The 21,623-nt window shown below is 41.1% G+C and overlaps 1 protein-coding gene across 1 annotated transcript; it reads left to right on the top strand.

Moving 5' to 3' along the window:
- Positions 1–7,124: 7,124 nt before the first annotated feature.
- st8sia2 (ST8 alpha-N-acetyl-neuraminide alpha-2,8-sialyltransferase 2) lies at positions 7,125–21,575 on the top strand. The gene is made up of 6 exons (XM_020643565.3): positions 7,125–7,678; positions 9,517–9,573; positions 10,859–10,999; positions 11,113–11,370; positions 14,421–14,714; positions 19,852–21,575. The coding sequence occupies exons 1-6, from the start codon at positions 7,584–7,586 to the stop codon at positions 20,147–20,149; spliced, it is 1,143 nt and encodes a 380-aa protein (XP_020499221.2). The 5' UTR covers positions 7,125–7,583; the 3' UTR covers positions 20,150–21,575.
- Positions 21,576–21,623: the final 48 nt, after the last annotated feature.

The following is a 21,623-nucleotide window of genomic DNA, read 5'->3' as shown; positions in this document are numbered from 1 at the left end:
TGTACAGTTCGTGCCGAAAGATAAATGAACTGTTCAGGCTTTTTTTTTTCTACCATGCAGTTAACATGTTTATTTCTGCTCTAAACAGGCTTTTTTGAATGGGTGTGTATGTGACTTCTGAGGCTTTTGCAGCCAGCCTCAAGTGGACACTCAAGGAATTGCATTTTCTTTGCAATGCAGCGTTGGCTTCATTTTTCCACTTGCAACATGGTTAATTTCTTTTTTTCTTTTTAAGATTTATTTTGGGCTTTTTGTGCCTTTAATTGAGCGATAGGACAGTGGATAGAGTTGAAAATCAGGGAGAAAGAGAGAGGGGAATGACCTGCGGGAAAGGAGCCACAGGCTGGATCTGAACCCGGGCCGCCTGCTTGGAAGACCACAGCCAGGGTGCGCGCTCTAACCACTGCGCCACCAGCGCCCCGCAACTTGGTTAATTTTTAAGAAGATTCATACAGAGGTGTTTGAGGGTAAAATAAACTTGGAAATAATTAAAAGTTAGTGGAGAACAAAAAATTTTCATGCCCTGGTTTGGAGTTTGTGTGCACCTTAAGTTGTTCTAAGATTGTTACATAATTAAAACTTTGTGTTTGGTTCTAAATCCTTTCTATACCTTTAAACCGCTCAGTGCTTTATTAACTAACCATTCTATTTTAACATGAATGTTGGACACATATAGAGGCACTGCAAAGAGAACTGTCCTGATGAGATCCACCTTCCTGTTTTCAGCAACTTATATCACCTACAGCCATGTTGAGGCAAAGGGAAAGCTACACCTCAAAAAGGTTTTTTTTTAAATCCTCCTGAGACAAAAGTCCTTTTACTGCTGAACTCTTCTTTTGGTGATAGCGGGCTGTTTTTGTACTTGTGTTCCCTTACTGTTCCATTTTTTTTAGAGCTTTTATATTAAACCAACTGTGAGGCAACATCAGCACAACAATGAGGACACTGTGGCTTTTATTTTTGCCTTGAAAGGGTCATTTCTCTTACCAGTGACGCATATGGTTTTCTTGTTGGTTTCACAGTGCTTTGTGTTTTTACACTTCACATTAATGAAACAGAAAAAAACGTGTAACTGAAAAGAAAATTCCCTTTTTTTAATTTCAGCCTTTTCTTTCATTTTCTGATGAACTCATCATGTCCAAACATTGTAACTGTACTCGCGGCATCGGTTTGAATCCGTCCTTTCCCACTCACTCTCCACCCAATCTCTGACACTACCCACTGTCCAATCTCTATATTAAGGCAAAAAAGGCCCCCACTCCCCTCCCAAAGAAATGTTTACATTTTTGCCAAATATTTTTAAGTGAACTGCAATAAATCCGAGATGTCTTTTCTTTGTAGTGTGACTAGATTCCCCCAAATCAGCCAATTAGAGTCTGACCCGAGTCCGTCACAGCTGTGCAGAGGCAGCTTGGGGAGTTTGATGTAGTGAGGGTTGGCACCGTGCAAGACTGATTAGAGAAGCTTGTTTGCTCGAAAAAATTTTAATAAATTTTTTTTTAAAAAGTTGCTCTGCAGTTGTAAACAACCGAGCCCCGGTAACCCTTTTTATATTTTAGTTGAAAAACACCCACAAAAGGAGCTCAACCATTAATCAAGGCACCAAGTCATCTTAAGATAAGATACGATAAGATAAGATTTACTTTATTGTCCTCAGTACACACAATGTGAAACATTATGAAAGAGAACAAACTCAGACTGCTGGACTGAAATCAGTCTCAGCCTCACTGCATCTCTGATTAAATACATAATTGATACTGTCCAAGGAATAAATAATAAATTACAACTTAATTCAAATAGTTAATTCTACAGTTAAGCAGACACTTTTGTCCAGAGCGACGTACATCAGAGTGAGTACAACACAAGCAAGGATGTAGAGAGGAGGAAACACCTCAGTATAAGTGCACTAATGCTGGCTAATATACAGAAGCATATTCTCATGGAGACAGCATGACATATGTGTTGTATTTCCCAAGGTACCCGTTCGTTTAAACATGACACACTCTGAAAAAGAAGAGTGTGAAGTGTGTTTTCTGTGCGTGTGGGTCTCATGTATACTTGTAAAGTCTGACAGTAACACAATGACACTCTTCAAAGTGTACTAGTGTGTCAACACACAGCAGCAGTATCAGCAGCATCTGCCTCAGAGAACAACAGCGTCTGATAACGCACCTCACTCCTGATGCTCGTCACTTCAAAGACAAGCAGAATGCAGCTCGGAGAAAAACTTCCTCGCCAGAATGTTTGAAACACAGAAGAAGAAAAAAAAAAAAAAAAGAAGCCACACAGAGCTCAAAATAGAAGCTGCTGCTGCTGCTGGCGAGAGTTTTCTCTTTCAATCAGGAGGCGTCAATTAGCCTAATGGGTGCTTTAGGAAGATGAACTGTTACACAACATCTCTAGAGGGAAAAATAAGGCAATAAATCCTCTGTGGAGAGCTTTGACTTCTGTCTAAGTGAATAAGTGAATATATAAATTCAGACTGCTGACATTTCTACTTTCATGCTTGGATGCTGATTTTTCAACAATAATATCTGATGAATGCGGCGGTGGTGTTTGATTCAACGTGCGAGTGTGTTTACATGCACAACACACAGTTTTGATAATGAATCAGCATTAGTCTGTATTATATAATACTATCAGTTTAAACATGATTATTATGAGACGTGTCATTATGTGCACTCTCAAGGCTACAGCTGCACTTTTCACTTCATGTAAATTAGCTCCACAAACACAATCATTTTAGATAATATATGCATGCAATTTTTAAACAGACAGACCTTACACCTTACATTTGCATTGACAAATGAATGCTGTATTTGCAATTACACAACAACCAACCACGTGTTTACCATGTGCTCTGCTTTCATGTGCGTTTGAGTGATGGTCTGCAAAATGATAATAATAAAATCACGTCTGACTGATAAGACGGGACATCTTTGTGGCTTGTGATTGGTTAAGGATGAGCAGGACAAAAGGAACATTTTGTAAGCATTTTTTTCTTTCCTTGTTATTTATGGAGTACTGACACTGCAGCAGCTATATACTGTATTAATTACGCTGATAGCTTCTAGTGCAGCTGATAAAGCAGTTGTAATTAAAATGGCCCGAACATTAGTAACCTAAAGATAATTAAAATGTTTACATGTGTTTACTCAGTTGCTTTATCGCGGGCTAATTAAGCAGCAGATTGTGAACTCATGATGTAAATTGTTTCTCTAAGTGAAACAGGTCTTTGCTTCTTGCGCTGGAGGTGAAGCAAACAATCCAAGTATGGAACCGCTCGAAGCATCATGCACAGTTTGCTTATTGTGGATAAACAGAGCTTTGGAAACTGTGTTATCAAAGACGTTTAAGCAGCGCAGCCTTATAGCCAGAAACTGTAAAACACAGATTCATAGTCAGATGTTTTTCTCTTTCTAACATCAGCAGTGCTGCACACTTTGTACAAGAAAATAAGCAGAAGTTTTCTGAGATATGAAAAAGGGTGAAATATATGATCAGAACACGTTTTTTTAAATATTAGCAGTGGCAATCATTGTAAACATTTATGACTCAGTGAGAGAATATTAGAATAAAGTATCCTGCCTTTACATCCACCCAAACCTCTCTTTGAAAGGAAACTGGTCCAAGAGCATAGACTGTAAATATCAATAGACAAAGCCTGAGTGACGTCACCAATCTGTTACTGCAGAGGACTTTGGAGTCCCATCAATGGCTGTCCCATATTCTGCTTTTTCTGGTTTTATATGTCCTTTAGTGTGTTTTCCAAGTGTCCTGTGCATGTTTAGGAACATCTATGTGCAAAAATTCAAAGTCCGCGGAAACGCGGCTTCTCCTACGTCCTCCTGTTAGCTGTAGCATTAGCCGCATGTAACGCTCGGTTCTAGCCCCCCTCGATAAAAAATGTGTCAGTGCGACGTCATTGTCAGTGTGAGATCACTGATCTAAGCCCATTGGCTCGTTGTGGCAAGCCCTGCAGCTCATGTTGAAATGTCCGAGATGCGTGCTGAGCAACTGACCAATAACAACAGAGCGGATCGGCAGACCAATCAGAGCAGACTTGGCCCACGTGGGGTCTAACAGTGTGGGCTCAACAGAGTGTAGCTGACGGACTCAGAGCGTAGAGGGAGCAAGGAGGAGCAGTACATGAAAACAGACACTTTTTTCGGACTTTATCTATTGTGAACGTACAAAAGTAGGTACATAGATTAAATATAAGAACCCCAAAAAGGGCAGAATATGGACTCTTCAACCTATGGACAGGAAAAGCGCTGGAGCTGAGTTGGGTTTTAGGCCTCTTGATAAACCTTTCTATTGAACCACCTGTAAATCAGGTCAGCTATGGGCCTCATTGTGAACACTTAGTGGTCGGAAAAATATCTGGATAATTTTTAGATTCTCCCGACGTGGCTGTTCACATATGCTCCTCAAAGCTGGAGACTATCCCTGTCAGACGGGAGGGGGGGGGGGGGCTATAATGAGAATATTTGCCTTTATATCAATGCTATGTGTAGTCCAACAGAATGACAATATCAACAAATGAGCTGGGAAGAACTTACTGGTGAACAGAAAACATAATGCGGCCGTTTAAAAAAAAAACAACTTGCTCTAAAATGGATCAAAGCCAAGAGCATGTGCTTGTGTATTTCTTTCTATATGCTGTCATGTCAATGTCGAGTTAGGTACATCATTATCTCAAGAAAAGTTGTTTGTCTTTAAGAGAGAGGTGTAACAAAGGCTTAGTAACCAAAGTTCTTCAGTAATCCAGTCTGTGCTCGAGGCTAAAGTGTTAGTCGATGAGTTTGTTACATAATATTGTTTCACAGTGATAGATTCTGTCTTGTGGTAGCTGACTTTATTTGTTATATTTATTTAACTAAAGAGAACATGAGGGATAAAAAAAATGTGTTTTCTTTTGCTGGTATCAAGAATTCTTCTGAGCAGAGAAAAGCAGCTTAAATCCAACTACCCTGACTCCCATGGGTGCACCATCACGACCACATCAATAGCAGACAAACACTGAACAAGAACAAATACGATGTAATAAGTCTGGTGCAGACAAATTACTGCTGACATTTTACATAATACAATTATTTTTCACTCACCCACAAAAAGAGAAACACAGATTTCTTTGATATCCTGTTTGTTCAATGAACTCAACAGTCTGATATTTGCATGAAACACTCCTGAGAAAGCACAAACCCATCTGACAGGTCAAGTTTAGTGACTGAACTGAGTCTATCGATCTATTTCGATTTTCATTTCTGTTGTTCTGAAATGTAAATGTTAACTAGGAAGTGGCTGAATGCTAATGTTAGCGGTAGCGAAGGGGTCACTTATAATATGGCCTGTTGTGTCTCCATTTGTTTAGTATTCATTTTCTGTGTATCTACAGTATGACACGACAACAACATTTGCCGTGACGTCGCACCCAGCATGACGTCACGGCAACATAGCCGCCATGGGGAATATGGTAGTTTTAAGTACTAAGTGCGAGTGCAAACGGGTGCGTGCAACAGAAAGCTTGTGTGCGTAACTAAGAAGAACATATCCATGTCACCCCCCCCCCCCCCCCCCCCCGGGTCTCTGCAGGAAAAACAGAGAGAAAAGAGCACAAGCTGTAATGTTGTTAATCCTGCAACCAATCTGCAGTCATGTGATGATGATCAAGCCTTTTAGAAATGTCTTTAAATAGTAGTCCTCTGGTAACTAGGCTATATATATATATTTATATATATATATATATATATAGAGAAAGAAGATACCCAAGAACTTCAGGGGTTTGTTTTGGGCTAAGCATCTTGTTACATTACCGACCAGTTATTACATTTTGGGTTTCATCAACAACAAAAATTACGTTTCAGGCTCAGCACTTTTGTTACATTATCGACCTGTTATTACATTTCAGGTTTCATTACATCTTTTTTTTATAACGTTTCGGGTCATTGTTACCATTCTGGCTCTTACAAGCCTTAATAAATGTCTTTGAATAGCCTCGATATCCTCATACAAGTGCAGCTTACAATTCACTCATAGGGTCGGCGATTCAGACTGCCAAGAGCCACAAAGAATGTTTATAAAAAATTATTTGTACCAAATGCAATAAAATTATTAAATTCATAAAGGAAAAAAACGACCCCCCCCCCCCCTCGACTCTAACTGCACATTGTTTTATGAAATTACTGTTTTTAAACCTATAACTTTATGAAATGTCTTAAAACTCTGGCTTATTATTATACTAAATTATTATTTTAACTTCACAAACCATGCTGACTGTGATGTTGTCGAGGACTACAGGCGCGCTCCTGGTTTCCTGCTGTGCTTGAATGTTGTCTTGTTTGTCATAATGTTTTTTCTGTCTTGTTCTTGTGAAGCCAAAGACAGTTTTCCACTTTGTGGACAAAGAAAGTTCTATTCTAGTCTAAGTTGCTAGCTGAACTGTTTTCATAGGCAATGCATGTAAATGGAATTATTGGCTGGAATTATTTGGCCATGGGAACATATAAGTCAGACAATAGCTGATGGGTTTAGAGATTACTGCTTGGATAGAAAGTGTGAACTCAAGTAAATTAGACTGTAAGCTATGTTAAAACTGTTTGATACTTAGTCTACTCACACGTCTGCATGGGCGGTTCTAGGCAGGTGCCAACAGGGGCCCCTGTAACACTGAGCTTGCCCCCCCCCACCTGTGGCCACCCCTCCAAAAGGAAGAGCCCCTCTAACACATACACAGTATTTGACTCAACATCTAGATATAAATACTGTTACTGAAACAAATATAAATCATGGTATTTAATGATGCGCACTATTATTTGGCATAATATTTATATATTTTTTTTAAAACGATCATCTTTGTCTATTTTTCACCTGGGTTTAATGTTCCCCTCTGACAAAACAACTGGCCCCAGTTTGGCCCCCTCAGTAAAATTGGTCTAGAACCGCCACCGCACGTCCGGTAACCAGAGCCTATTGAAAAAAGATACCCAAGAACTTCAGGGGGTTCTCTGATCCATGACCTTTTGGAACTGTTGGCTGCAGAGACCACAGATAAAATAAAAGTAGGACTCCTTTTCTCTGCCAGTTATTGTGTGCTTGTTGCAAAGCAGGCCCAGATGGAAACAGATAAGATATATATCTTCAGAACAAACATCGGGGGTTGAGTGTGATCCAGCGGGTGCTGGTGGTGCAAATGGACATTTTGGCTCCTGTTCCTTTAAGACTGCATGTGGTCTACATCTCGCTGCTCCCATGGCAGGCTGTGTAGGTGCACACGCTTTCAAAGTTTGACTGGGGAATAGAGGGAGCAGTGGAGACGGCAGCAGGCAGCATCGACCCACCAGGAAAAGAAACACATTCACTATCGTTCACAGAGAAGAAGAGGAGGAGGAGGAGGAGGGGGGGTATTGAAGGACCCGCAGCCCCGCCGATAAGAACAAGAGGAGAGAGATGAGTGAGCTGATAGCCGATTTCTAAATGGAAAACACGAGCAGGTTAATGTAGCTCAGTGTTTCGCTGGAAGGAAGAAAGGAAGGAGGGACTCCCTCCCCCCCCCACCCCCGGCTGCAGACCCCCCCTCAGCCATGCCGCTTGTGTTCCGCACGCTGCTGCTCGTCTTTGTATCGCTGGTGGTGCTTCTGATCATAGGTGATATTGCACAAGTGGAGGAAGGAACTGCGTAAGTAGCAGCCCACCGTGATTCCTCCACGCATTTAGTGTGTACTGAGTGTGTCTCCATTGTTTTTTTGTTTTGTTAAGCAGGTTTTGTCTCAGCTCAGGATATGGTTAAGTGTTGGGAACTGGAATAAACCATCGATACGGACTAGTTTGCGTGATTTAAATGGAAGTTTTAGAGTTAAATGTGGAGCAAAGCATGATTCATTTCAACATTTGTAACACTTGGTTGCAGCAGCAGCAGCTGTTCAGACAGCAGCCTGCACGGCTCTCCAAGGATTTAGGCTATTTGTCTTTGCAGCAGGCTGCATGCGGGATAGGATACGTTTACACTACGAGAGAGATGTGTGTGTGTTATGTGTGTGTAATGTGTGTGTGTGTGTGTGTGTGAGAGAGAGAGAGAGAGAGAGATGTGTGTGTTATTAGTGTGTAATGTGTGTGTGTGTGTGAGTGAGAGAGAGAGAGATGTGTGTTATGTGTGTGTAATGTGTTTGTAATGTGTGTGTGTGTGTGTGTGAGTGAGAGAGAGAGAGATGTGTGTTATGTGTGTGTGTGAGAGAGAGAGAGAGATGTGTGTGTTATGTGTGTGTAATGTGTGTGTGTGTGTGTGTGAGAGAGAGATGTGTGTGTTGTGTGTGTGTGTGTGTGTGTGTGCATGTGTGAGAGAGTCAGACAGACATAATGGACAGAGAGAGAGAGATGTGTGTGTTATGTGTGTGTGTGTGTGTGTGTGTGTGTGTGTGTGTGTGTGTGTGTGTGTGTGTGTAATGTGTGTGTGTGTGTGTGTGTGTGTGTGAGAGTCAGACAGACATAATGGACAGAGAGAGAGGAGGGGCAACAGATGGAAACAAAAGAGGTCTTCCTTTCCTCTTTTTTTTATTTCCCATGCTCAGACTTTGAAATGTTGAGCAGTGCAGCAGAAATCTTCCAACTCTCTCTCTCTCTCTCTCTCTCTCTCTCTCTCTCTCACACACACACACACACACACACATGTCCCACTTGTTTTTTTTTTGACCTGAAAAAAGAAAACACAATCTTGATTTAGACTCAAACCCTTCTGTTCTAAGGGGAAAACCAACCCAGACTTCAGCAGTGAAGCATCCTCCTCCAGCTCTCATCGCTGAGTAAAGAGGCTGCGATACCTTTGAGAAGCAGGAGAAAATGACTTATCTCTCTCTTAAAGATGTTTGGACTCCCCTTTTCAACGACCCGTTTGTTTTGAATGCAATTACCCGGCTGTGAATCATGTTGAACGAGGTCGTATCGCTTTGTGATCCGCAGAGGGAGGAGAACCAGAACCAATTCCATTTGTGCATAAATGCTGCCTTTAATACATTTATTTCATTACATTTGAGAGCACCGGGGGTTTTGTAAAAAGAGTGAAAAGCCCACCTGACCTTTCTGTCACAGCTGAACTACTCTGATTCTATTCCTCGCTGCTTCATTTACACACACTCGATTTTTTCCAGATGAGATCAAGGTCATTATCGCAAAAAAAAAGAAAAAAGACTGCTTTAGAAACAAACTTCAGTGTTTGTTTTTACTGTAAATGCACCCTGGCTGCCATATTGAGAAGATATCCTTTCAGTATAATGGCAGTCCATTAAGGCCGCATTTCTCCTCATTACATCAGCAAATGGGCCCACAGTGACTTGCTCTAAAAATACCTTGATGCTTGCTTTTCACCTTCATTCTGTCTCAAAAGATGGAAGTACAGTATTGAATAGTGAAAGTGCATTATTGTCACATGATATGATTACAGGAAGTATCGGTCCATTAGAAGAATTCCTGCTGCTGGTTTGATTCATAATTTAATCTAAAATCGTTTATTTCTCTCTCCAGGAAAACTGGACACTCGAAGAAGAGCAACTTGCACCTGCTCATCCCTCAACCGCACAGGTCTGAAATCCAATTTTCTCCACACGCACACACACAAAGACACACATATAGATATGCATCCAGCTGGAAACCACCGGTAGGGAGCTTCCTGGTGTTTCTTTATGATATGTCGGTGTGTTTTGATTCCTTTGCAGCCCTTTTAACACCGTGAGTCATACCGACTGAGTGTCTCATTACTTTTACAGCAAGTGGGCTCCTGCTATAAATATATCTCAATTAAAGTGGTATCCATGTGACTCTGAACACATCTGCCAGAAGAAGAAAAATGGCGTAATAAAACATGTTTAAATATTGTAAACCTCGTCCAAGCCAAGGCCGGGGAATGAATTCAGTGTCGGGGGGGGATGTATTCCAATTATTTGGTTTTTTATATTTCTGTAAAAATCTACTTTTACTTTAGTGAAGTGCTGCAGAAATGTTTCATAGCGCACAAGTTCTATCACTTAAATGAATGAAAAGAATCAAAAGTACTCATGCAGAAAATAGTTTTATCCAATTATTAAGTAACTATTACTTATGTAATGCATTGTCAGTTTTATTTTAAGACTCCAGGTGATTGAGTTGGAAACAATTTGAAGTTCTGTATAACTAAAAACTAGATATAAAAACGTGTAAACAAAAGATCTCGAAGTGTAATCGATGTATGACAAAAACAAACGTACAACTTGCGTGTTAAACATATGAAGTGAGAGCGGTACAGTCAAAAAGAGAAAACGCCGAGCCACAAATGGAGCAATGACTGCAAGCCTCTTCAAGCAGGCAACTGGAGCTGCACTGATTTCACACTTGACATGCGTCATTCTGGGGGTTTAGCATATTGTGTCATGACTCTTGAAATATCTGCATATATCATAAGACTGTGAGGAGTGATGTGGACATGGAGCCTGGTTCCCTGACTTAAAACTACGTTTCTGCTTCTGCAATGCACATTTCAAAGCGTTACATTTGTCTGACTGAAACAGAGTCACGTGCAAGTCAAATTGGCAATTAAATACTCAACCTTAGCTCAATTAAATACTCAACCTTAGCTCAATTAAATACTCAAGTAAGTGAACGTAGTTTGACTGTCCCAGTGTTTACATAACCTCTCTCAAAATGTAGTCTAAGAGGGCTTTACAAACTGTATTCTTAGACCTACAATCCAGACAGAAAAAAGGCCTACAAATGACCTTTGACTAATCAAAGGGAAAGACGTTCACACATCACATCAGCTTTAGGTATTTACTGATCAGATACCTTTCATAGTATGCCAATAAAAATTACTTTTCCTTTCCTTTCCGTTTAGAAAGACCACTGCACATGTGGATCCAACTGCGTCGACGAACCCGAGCAAAGATTCAAACCACCTCGAGCCGAGCTGCAACAACACCGCCCGGATCTCGACAAACAACTGGACCTTCAACAAGACCCTCTCCAAACTCATCAGGCACTCTCATCTCTCTGCACAGATATCTCAGCGGATATATTTTCAGCCCCACTAACACAGACTCTTTCATAGCTCTCTCTCTCTCTCTCTCTCTTTTTTTTTTTCTCCAACAGGAAGAATATTCTGAGATTTCTTGATCCGGAGAGAGACATCTCTATTCTGAAGGGCACGCTGAAACCAGGAGATATCATCCACTATGTCTTTGATCGCCACAGCACCACAAACATCTCGGAGAATCTCTACCGCCTCCTGCCCACTGCGTCCCCTCTGAAGAACCAGCATCACAGGCGCTGTGCTATTGTGGGGAACTCCGGGATCCTGCTGAACAGCAGCTGTGGACCCGAGATCGACTCTCACGACTTTGTTATCAGGTATTTTCTTTTATTGATTTCAGACTTAGTAATCTTACATTTAATCCTATAACATGCAAGTGGACATACGATTGCTCTGTGTTTAAAATGGGTTTGCACATTTCAGTTCAGTTTGGGTTTATGGCTGAAAGTTAAAGTTGTGTCTGTGTTTGTAGGTTTCAGTTTCAAGTTCGGCACTCACACAGCTGGAAATATAATAATTGGACTTTTTAAAAAGCTTTTTTCCGCAATTTACAATCAGAAATGAACAGCCAGACAGAGAGCGATGGAGTACAAGATTTTACATTAAATTTGACATTTTGGAAAGCTCCTGCATTTAGCAGAATCACATCGTGTCTCTCTCAGAGGTCATGCTCTCATTTAACCAGAAGATTCAGTTTGTAAAGCCGTCAGCCGCCTCTGTTAAGTGTTTGGGTGAGGATAAATTTTTAAAAAAGAGGGTAATTCATCACAACTCAATGCTTAGTCGCAAGGAGGAAAATAAATCTGCGTTCGGTTATATTATAATAACGGAAAACTCAATAAGACGTGATGTGTTTGGGATTCTGTGTGATGACTGGCGCTGTCTAACAAAGCATGCAGTAAATGCGGAGGTATTTACTGTGAGAAATATCCTCTCATGAATCAATGACTTGAATGTTGTCGAGTAAATGGAGCCGGATTAGCCGTCTGCGGGTGCACCTCATTGAGGCGATTGATCGATAGCTGAAAAGGCCTCTGAATCCATGCATGTCTCCTTTCTTTTCCTCAAATGGATTCTGTTGTTCTGGGTGTCTTTCCCTCTGTGCTGCCGTGATGTTACGCTGATGAGGAGAGGTCAGGATTTTGAAGGCTCCAGCAGCATGATAATAGAGCAGGGGGGCGGGGGGGGGGGGGGGGGGGGGGGTAATTGAGGGCTGATGACAGACAACAGGGAATGTGGCATTTTGAGAAGCTAAGGAATTCTCCACAGCATTGGTGTGTATCAGACTGAGAGACAGTGTCGACAGTTTCCTGCTCTACACTTGGTATCCACACGGTATGTGAGATGATTAAATCTCCGCTTTCTAATAATGCCATGTTATACATTGCAAAGTAGTCATTTGAATTATCAGAAATAATGTAGGGTCAGCTGTTGGTGCACACTGTCCAGGTTTTATGTAAAGCGATAATAGCATCGGCCGATATTAGCATATCCAGTGACTGTCAGTATCGACTACTTTTATTGCAAATGCACAGATATATTACTTGATTTATTCACCAGTGAAAAAGCATTTCAATTTAGTTTCATTGGATTACACTAGCAGTTCCCCTCCACCAGCAAAGTGTGCTGTATGGATTACAGCAAGCACTATCACTCTCCGGCTGTGACGCACGTACATGCGCAGTAACTTTCCAGTTTCCATCTTCATTATTTATCTTTTCCACAAGTGTTTGATAACTGCATTTGAGGGATCAACACAATAAATATCTATATTTATCTCTACAGATCAAAAAAAAAATAGATCTAAGAAAGATATCGGCCGATATATCGGTAACTGATTTTTCTCTCCCTAATATCGTATCGGACCCAAAAATCCCATCTTGCTCGGGCCTTAATTTTAATGTTTGGATGTTGTGTTTGAAATATCTGTTTCCTAAACGTATCTCGCTGTCATTGCTTATTGTCTGAATCCATTAAGATTTAAAGGAACACAAATCACAGTCCTTTGAAGACTATGACTCCAGCATTGAGGTGATTTTGACATTTGAATCTGAAGAAAGTTAACAGCAAATGGCCGTGCTTCTTCCGTCGTAACAAAGTTCAACCGATAGGAAGTGAGTGTAAAAACTAAATCATTTTGAGTTCTTTCCATGTCGTCTCCCACCACACGGCGTCATGTACATGTTTCAGTCACGTTAAACCTTCTCATCTCACACACACACCGATGGTTCTGTAATAATACTCTGACTTAGTTTCAAGCCTTAGACTTAAAGTTGTAAAGGTGTGAGGTTTGGACTGGACTTTGTGTCTTTTTAACTGGACAGCCGACATTTTAACCGATGTGTAAATTAGAGTCTGAGTTGTTAGAAATACTTCTGATGTGTTTACCCTGCCTCACCTCCAGAGAAGATAATGACCTGCTTTGTGTTTTCTTCCATTCACTTTGAGACCCGGGTTAATATCAATAAACAGAAAGCCGTCCCATCCTCTGCTCTCCTGGTGAATAAAGCTCAGCTGTAGCTCTCCTTCACTCCCGGCAGAAGCTTCTGTGCTGCAAAAAAACGTTTCTCTTGCTTGGAGACGCCGGTAAATGGGTGATAAATTGAAGGGGAATAGAAACTCAATGAAATTGGTTTAGCGAGATGTCAGGCCACCTCGACACACCATCGCTGTGCAAACGCTGCTCGGAAAAATAGAAGCCAAATATTCCCTTAAGGCTACCACACGAGAAATCTGAAGACTGAAAGCCGTTGTGATGTGTCACTTTTTTTGTTGATTTAAAGACACATTCACATCAATATTCAGGTTCAGCTGGAAGGGAAGTGTGATCCATCACGGTGTGTAATGTACTTAACATGTTTAGTGATCTCTCATGTCGTTTCAGCAGCTGCATATTTTTTGTCCCCTGATTTATTTTTTTCAGGCTTTCTTTTCTCTTTAATCAGTCACCCATCTGTATATGTCATGTGTATTTATATCACTGCCACTCAGGAGCAAAAGGTCTGTTGCTTTTCCCACTGAGGAACCCGTGAATTTTCATTTTTCATTTTTCAAATTGAAATCATAAACAGCAGGCTTTTTTCGACTCTGCATTTCTCGTCACCCGTGTGCGCTAATGAAAAGAGAAATGTCAGAGGAAACTTTGCCCCACATTGGATGTTACGACTTCATCAGTCACCGGTAAAAGGAAAAGGATGTAATAACTTCAATTTAACTTTTCCCCTAAAGCATCCTTATCGAAATCCTTCCTTTCTTATACTTGTGAAAATAAACGAGTGGCTGGCTGTTCACAGCGTTTTAATGAGAGGTTCAAACCGTTTGAAAAGGATTCTGAGGTGAAGTGACCCCGTGCCTGTTTCATCCTCAGATGTAATCTGGCACCAGTGGCAGATTACTACCAGGACGTGGGCTGGCGGACCAACCTGGTGACCATGAATCCGTCGGTGGTGCAGCGGGCCTTCCAGGACCTGGTCAGCGAGGAGTGGCGCGATCGCTTCCTGCAGCGGCTGCAGAGCCTGAGCGGCAGCGTGCTGTGGATCCCGGCCTTCATGGCTAAAGGGGGAGAGGAGCGCGTGGAGTGGGCTCTCCGACTCATCCTGCTGCACACTGTGGACGTACGCACCGCCTTCCCCTCGCTGCGCCTTCTGCACGCTGTCAGAGGGTAAGAACGCAGACGCGGCGGATCACACCTTAAGTGTGTCGGTGGCTCACAGGAACACCTGTGTGAAGAAAATCAAATGAGTAGGCAAATTATAATCTGTCGCCCAGGTGGCTATTTTTAAACTGCAGCTGGTCACAGCTAGTGAGAGGATTGTGTCCGTCTCTTCTCAAGGTGCACTCTGAAGTGATAGGTGTAACATGTGTGTCATCTGATCCAGAGAGAAATGGACAAAGTAGTATAGCGTTGTGTAAATGAGTGAACTTCTTGTGATGAAAGATACAACAGAAAACTCAAAAGTACTTTTTTTATTTATTTTTTTTATTTTCAAAATCCAAAACAAAAAACCTCCAACCAGAACTGACATTTTTAGACACTTCAAATCCATTATTACCCCTTTACCTTTTTCTGAAGATGATTTCCTTTTTTTAATATAGATGGAAATAACAGGAGCAAAATGTACCGCTTCACACTGAAACATTTAGAAGTGACACAAATTACAGCAACCGGTATTCCCAGGACTATACGGCCTCTTTCGGTGCCGGTGATGAAGCGTTAATGTCTCCGTCCCTCCGACACAAATAGCTGAGCATTTTGGGTAATGGCGGTGTTCTCCTCTTGCAGGGAGTTGGATGGAGCAGATCAATACTAATGTAATGTTTGTATTTTATGAAAGCAAACAGCAGCCAGGAGGGAATGAGCTCAGAATTAAGACCGTAACAGTTCAACGTTTAAAATGTGTCTACCAACACGTCTGATGTCGACTGAATATGAGATTCAGCAGAAATGTAACATGTTAAACGCTTACATCAGCTGCCTAGGCTCATAACAACAACGGACATCGTGATGGTTAGCACACTATGTGTAATAATCAGCATTTTCTAACATCTGGATGAAGCAGTCAACACAACCATCATCTCTGGTTGATTGGAATATCAGAACAAACATCCTAAAGCTTCTCATTCACTGAAGTACTGGATATAGAATTATTTACTCTGAATTCATTCTGAGGGGGGCATGAATGTTTACTTACCATCATGTCAGTCCATCACATATCAGTGAATATATTTCAGTCAGAATCAAAGAGCTGGACTGCTCACACATTGGACTGACGCTTCATTACCTCTCGAGCCGGGGAAACTTAACGGGGCTTAGGAACAAACAAATGGCACTTCTCCTTTGGCTGTTACGTGCTTTGACTTCTTCTTCTCGTTGGTCCACACCCGGCTGCAGTACATTTCCTGGGTCATGTGACGTTGCCAGCAGAGGCGCTACATTGGAGGTACCTCAGGGGATATAAACTTTAGTCGACCTGTTGCTCCTCTAATGGAGGCTAAATCAACGCAGTGAAGAAAATGAGAAGAAGAACATGTGTGAGCTATTTTGTAAATCACATTACTGTCAATTTGATTGTTTTCATCAGAATCTTCACCATTTATAAACGTCTCTTCACCTTTATAGGCTTACACACATGTGTTCTTACCTAAAGAGCTATTCAGAGTGATCCAGTTAGTCTGCTGTAATGGTTTAAGTTAATTTGTGAAAATCTAATTTTGACAACCTCAGAACAGACCGAGCGTCACAACATCCGTGATCTTTGACCCCCCCATTGATCACAGTGAGCTGGATTTTCTTTTAGCTTTTTAATGTAATGCTGATTTAAAGTCGACATTCATAAAAACGCTATCAGACTCAAACTTTATTTTCTAACAGCATAAATTCTGCGTAGAGTATTGTTTGTAAACTTTAATCTGTGTGATTTAGAAACTCGAGGTTATCAAAGGAAACGACTGATGGTGTTGAGTGGAGGTGACAGGACGTCTCTTGAGCATTCTTCATTGCTTTGACTTACTCTACAGAGTTAGAACTTTTTTTTTTTTTTTTTTTTTTTGAAGAAATGAATTTTGCAAATCTTCCACATGCTTTGAGGCTTTTATAAAAATCCCTCTCCCTGCAATTTTTCTCCAGTCCCCGCGTCTCTTTCATCACAATAAGGCTTTTTTCTCCGGATCTTTCCTGCATTGTTAAAAAGCTACCGCCTGTCACTGACCAAATTATGCAATCTAGTATGCCCCAACTATCACACGGTATTCCAAAGAGCCAGAACTGAGCCCTGATTGTTGTAGTTAACAGTGTGTAAAATCAGTGCTTTACATCAGAAATGACTGTCCTCAAATGTTCTGGGATGAAACAAAGGCCCTGCCCCCCCCCCTTTTAATATTTAGTGTTTTATAAATGATCCCCCTGATCTTGTCCTCTCAGTAAGACTGAACCTTAAATATTTAGTGAAGGACAGAGAATGTGTTACACTAATGCCTGATTCAAAAAAAAAAAGATCACCTCGTCTACATGTTGAAATCCTGTCCCGCCATTTCTCCTTCATGGTGCATGAGCAGCTTTAAATAGTACGACCTCTACGTCTCAACTTGACCTTGAGCGCTAACCACAGAGCGCACGGCACCAGCCTCGAGGCAGAGAAACCAGCTGGTGATTGGAGAGGGGGAAAAAAAAAACAGAAACTCAAGGCGAGTGGACGTCCTACCCCCCTGAGGCCCCCAGCGTGTGGGATTAAATCATAAAGAACTCATTTAGGTCACCTCAGATAGAAGATCGCAACTGCAGTTTAATGATTGTTTTTTGGGTTTTTTTTCCACATGTGCTCAGAAAACAAGCTGCAATTATTATTTTCTGAGAAGCCATTCAGTAAAAATAGTCTTCCATTGTTGTGAGAGAAATCCCTGCATCCAGGTGCAGTTTGTTTTGTTCCAGCTTCAAATTAACAAATACAAAAGATGTTCCTGTGCTGATGACTTCACCGGATGGGCGATGTGTTTTGCACTGCAAAGATGAGAAAATAGAGCAACAATAAAAAACACTCACCGGCCACTTTATTAGGTACATTTGTTCAACTGCTCTTTAACGTAAATATCTTCTATCTATAAGCGAATCACACGACAGCATCTCATTCAGGCATGTTGAAATGGTCAAGACGATCTTCTGAAGTTCAAACTGAGCATCAGAATCAGATTTATTGACCAGGTATGCTTACACACACGAGGAATTTAACTTTGGTGAACTGTGCTCTCTTATGTACAGGTACAACATTAAATATCAACAATAAACAGAATAAGAAAAGACTACTATTTACATGACTAAATATGAAACAGTGCAGTGGTGAATAGTGCAAAAGATGCTGAAGTAACATGATGAGTAAAATGCAGTTACGTGACAGATGGGTCAATTAAGATGTCAATTACAGTATTTACATAAATAAGTGTGTGTATATTGATCATTTAGATTAAATTATATATATATAAATACATATATGTATATTCACAGTGACGGTTGTGGTAGAAAGATGATTTTGATGACTTTGAACATCACCAGACAGGCTGGTCTGAGTATTTCAGCAACTGGTAACCTACTCGGATTTTTAACCAGTCAAACCATCTCAAGGGGTTTACAGAGAATGGTCGCAAAAAGAGAAGATATCCAGTGAGCGGCGGTTCCCTGCATGGGCGAAAAATGCCTTGTTGATGCCAGAGGTCAGAGGTCAGAGGTCAGAGGAGAATGGCCAGACTTGTTTGTGCTGAAAGAAGGGCAACAGTAACTCAAATAACCACTCGTTACAACCGTGGTATGTAGACTAGCGATCTCTGAACGCACAGCACGTCCAGTGTCGTTGCTGACCACGTCCATCTATTTATGACCACAGTGTACCCGTCCTCTGATGGCTACTTCCAGCAGGAGGACGCAAAGCTCGTTATATCTCAAACTGACAATGAGCTCACTGCGGCCTCCACTGTCACCAGATCTCAGTCCTATAGAGCACCTTTGGGATGTGGTGGAATCAGAATCAGAATCAGAAATACTTCATTAATCCCAGAGGGAAATTCGACTGTTACAGTTTCTCCAAACTGTAGAAATACAGTCATAAAAATATGAATCAAATAGAATAGGAATGTAAGTAAGATATCAATAATAGGTACAATAAATATTTACACGAATAGGAGTCAGATGGAATATATACACACATTATAAAAATTAGTGCACTTTGTTATCATGGACATACTATTCATTATTATTATATTGCAGTTTTAATAAATAATGAGTTATGGTGGAGGTTACAGTTTTTTATTTTATTTTATTTTTTCAGGCTGAAATAGTCCAGGGTCAGCAGAGTGTTTGTCACTCAAAGGGAGGAGTTATAAAAAATGGGAGATTCGTCCCAATCGATATGCAGCAGAGTTGCCGGCTGCATATCGATTGGGATGAATCTCCCACTCCCAGCTGTGTGATGCTGTCACGTCAATGTGGACCATCTCTGAGGGAATGTTTCCAGCACCTTGTTGACTCTATGCCAAGAAGAATTTAAGGCAGTTCTGAAGGCAAAAGGGGGTCCAACCCTGAACTAGCAAGGTGAACCTCATAAAGTGGCTGATGAGTGTATATGTCAACTTTCATTTATTCTATAAGAGTTATACAGCAAAAAAGAAATATGCTCAAAACGCCCCCCCCCCCCCCCCCCCCGAGTCTCTGTATTATTCCATTGAACAGTTCAGATGCCAAAGATTGTTCATTTTACAGTTATGTGCGAACACACACGTCTTTGCACGTGAGAAGCGAAAATGATAGAAAGTTTGATTTTGCCTCAGTGACCTAAAGAAGGAATACTTGTATCTGTCTACTTGCTGCTTCTGTCCACGTGGAAGCATAACATTTTGAGACTACCGGACTGAATTACTGATGAAGATGGAGATGTTTCACAGATCATCCAGGGAGTAGATAAAGTATGAGGAAAAGGTCGCTTAATATTGATTTATCTGAGAGCAGACAGTTCTTGAAAAAACTTTTTTTTTAGTCTACAACTAGAAATTCACATCGTGCAAGCTCGCAGTATTTCGAGCACTTTTTTGGCTCAACTCTGCGTGCTCCATCGTGCCGTAGATCTCACTAAATCTCAAAAACCCAAAGGGAGACAGGATCTGACTGAAGGAGATGATCGTGCTTCCAGCTGAATCCTGACACAAAAGAAAGAAAAACCATGACAGTGCTCCTCTTCTTTTTTTTTCTTCTGTTTTTCTAATAGTAGTTGAAGGTTATTTTATTCACTGCTAACCACAAACTGTACGTCTTTCAGGTACTGGCTAACCAACAACGTGCACATCAAGCGTCCCACCACGGGGCTCCTCATGTACACCATGGCCACTCGCTTCTGTGAGGAAATCCACCTCTACGGCTTCTGGCCCTTCCCGCTCGACCCGCAGGGCAGACCGGTCAAATACCACTACTACGATACTCTCAAGTACGAGTACACGTCCAGCGCCAGTCCTCACACCATGCCGCTGGAGTTCAGGACCCTAAGCGCTTTGCACAGGCAGGGGGCGCTGCGGCTCCACACGGGAAGCTGTGACGCAGAGGGGAGACCGCAGAAGTAGCTGAATGGAATGACTTCATATTAACTACTGAACAGTTTTCTTGCTGCCCTACTTTACTTACTTTTTATAACACTTTGAAATAACTTATTTTCAGTACTTGGAATGAACTTGTTTTTTTTTTCAGCTCTTTCAGTCAATCTGGTGGTTTTAACGAGATTTCTTAAGGCAACCTTTTTAATATAGTGAGACTCTTTTTGTGCACACTGTTAATGGAGATCCTGTCACATGTGACGGCCCCTTAATCTCTCTTAAACAGAACTTATTCAGTAGTTCAAGTCTAAACGGACTTCCTGTGTGTTTTTTTTTAGTTATTGGTCATGAAAGCGGGGGACTTCTGATTTAATTTTGGGTCCTGTGACAAAACAGACTGATATTTCCAGTTTTTTGATATATATGATAGGGCTTCATTAAAAGGGGTGTTGTAATTTACCCAACAAAGTCCACAGCATGAAGAGCTGCTGACTTGGATCTCGCTCTTGTGAGTCACTGGTCGGGCCACAAGATGGAAGCACTTAATAATCAGGGAGAAAGAGGATACGAGACAAAAAACATTAATTTCAAGTCTGTGACGTTCAACTTGTGATAGCTCATTTTTCCTCTGATAAGAGAACATTTTGTATCTTCATATCCAGCACCTTCTTAACGGGTGTCCATGGTAAAGACAGGTCATTCTTAAGGGGTAGAAAAACAAAACAGTGAACCAGAACTGCCGTGTGAAACAGTCAGGTGACCCGGAGTGATGAACGAGAGAAGGAAAGCATGTTCAGCGTCTGTGAGGAGAGAAAGAGAGAGAGAGGGGAGGGTACCAGCTGTTCACATAAGAGTGTTTACACAGACTTTTAGCCCACTGTTGGCTTACTTTGTTATATTTCCTCAAAGAGCACCAGCCCTGTTACTGCATTGAATGTGTTGAAGAGGTTAGAATGTAGTTGTGTTATTTAAGTAGGATGTTTTTTTTTGTTTTTTTTTTAAATCCATGAATGTATTGGTGATATTCTTACTTATGTGTAAGAAATGAGCCCCAAAAATGTGCTTTAAATTCAATGTGATTCACAGTTAGGAACCGTTTTTAGAGCATTTAACACTGATGCGGATGAATTGTATACAGCCTTTTATTCATTTACAACAATGTATTGAATACTTTATATGTATTGTGTGTTTTTTGGCCAGTATTCAAATCATTTGTGGAGACAGATCTTCACAGGTTTGATTGAAGCTGCCAGTATTTGTGCCTACGTTCAGTGGATTTGCCCAGAATTTAAAAATTGGACTGTTTACATGCCCAGAATTTAAAACAATTGTTCCAGGAACATGTGTTGGTTGGAAAACAAGAGTTACATGACTGTCTTAACAAAGTCAGGGAAGAAACTCAATTTGATATTGATTTTCAGGCCAGCAGCAGACTGACGTGTGAAGCTAATTTATTGGTTCAATGCTGCTCTGGATTTTACTTTCAATTGCGTAACCCAGAACG

This window comes from Labrus bergylta, chromosome 7 (assembly GCF_963930695.1).
Source record: "Labrus bergylta chromosome 7, fLabBer1.1, whole genome shotgun sequence".
Taxonomy (NCBI): Eukaryota; Metazoa; Chordata; class Actinopteri; order Labriformes; family Labridae; genus Labrus; species Labrus bergylta.
Note: the sequence above shows the minus strand (reverse complement) of the source record. Positions and strands in the feature narration are given on the sequence as shown.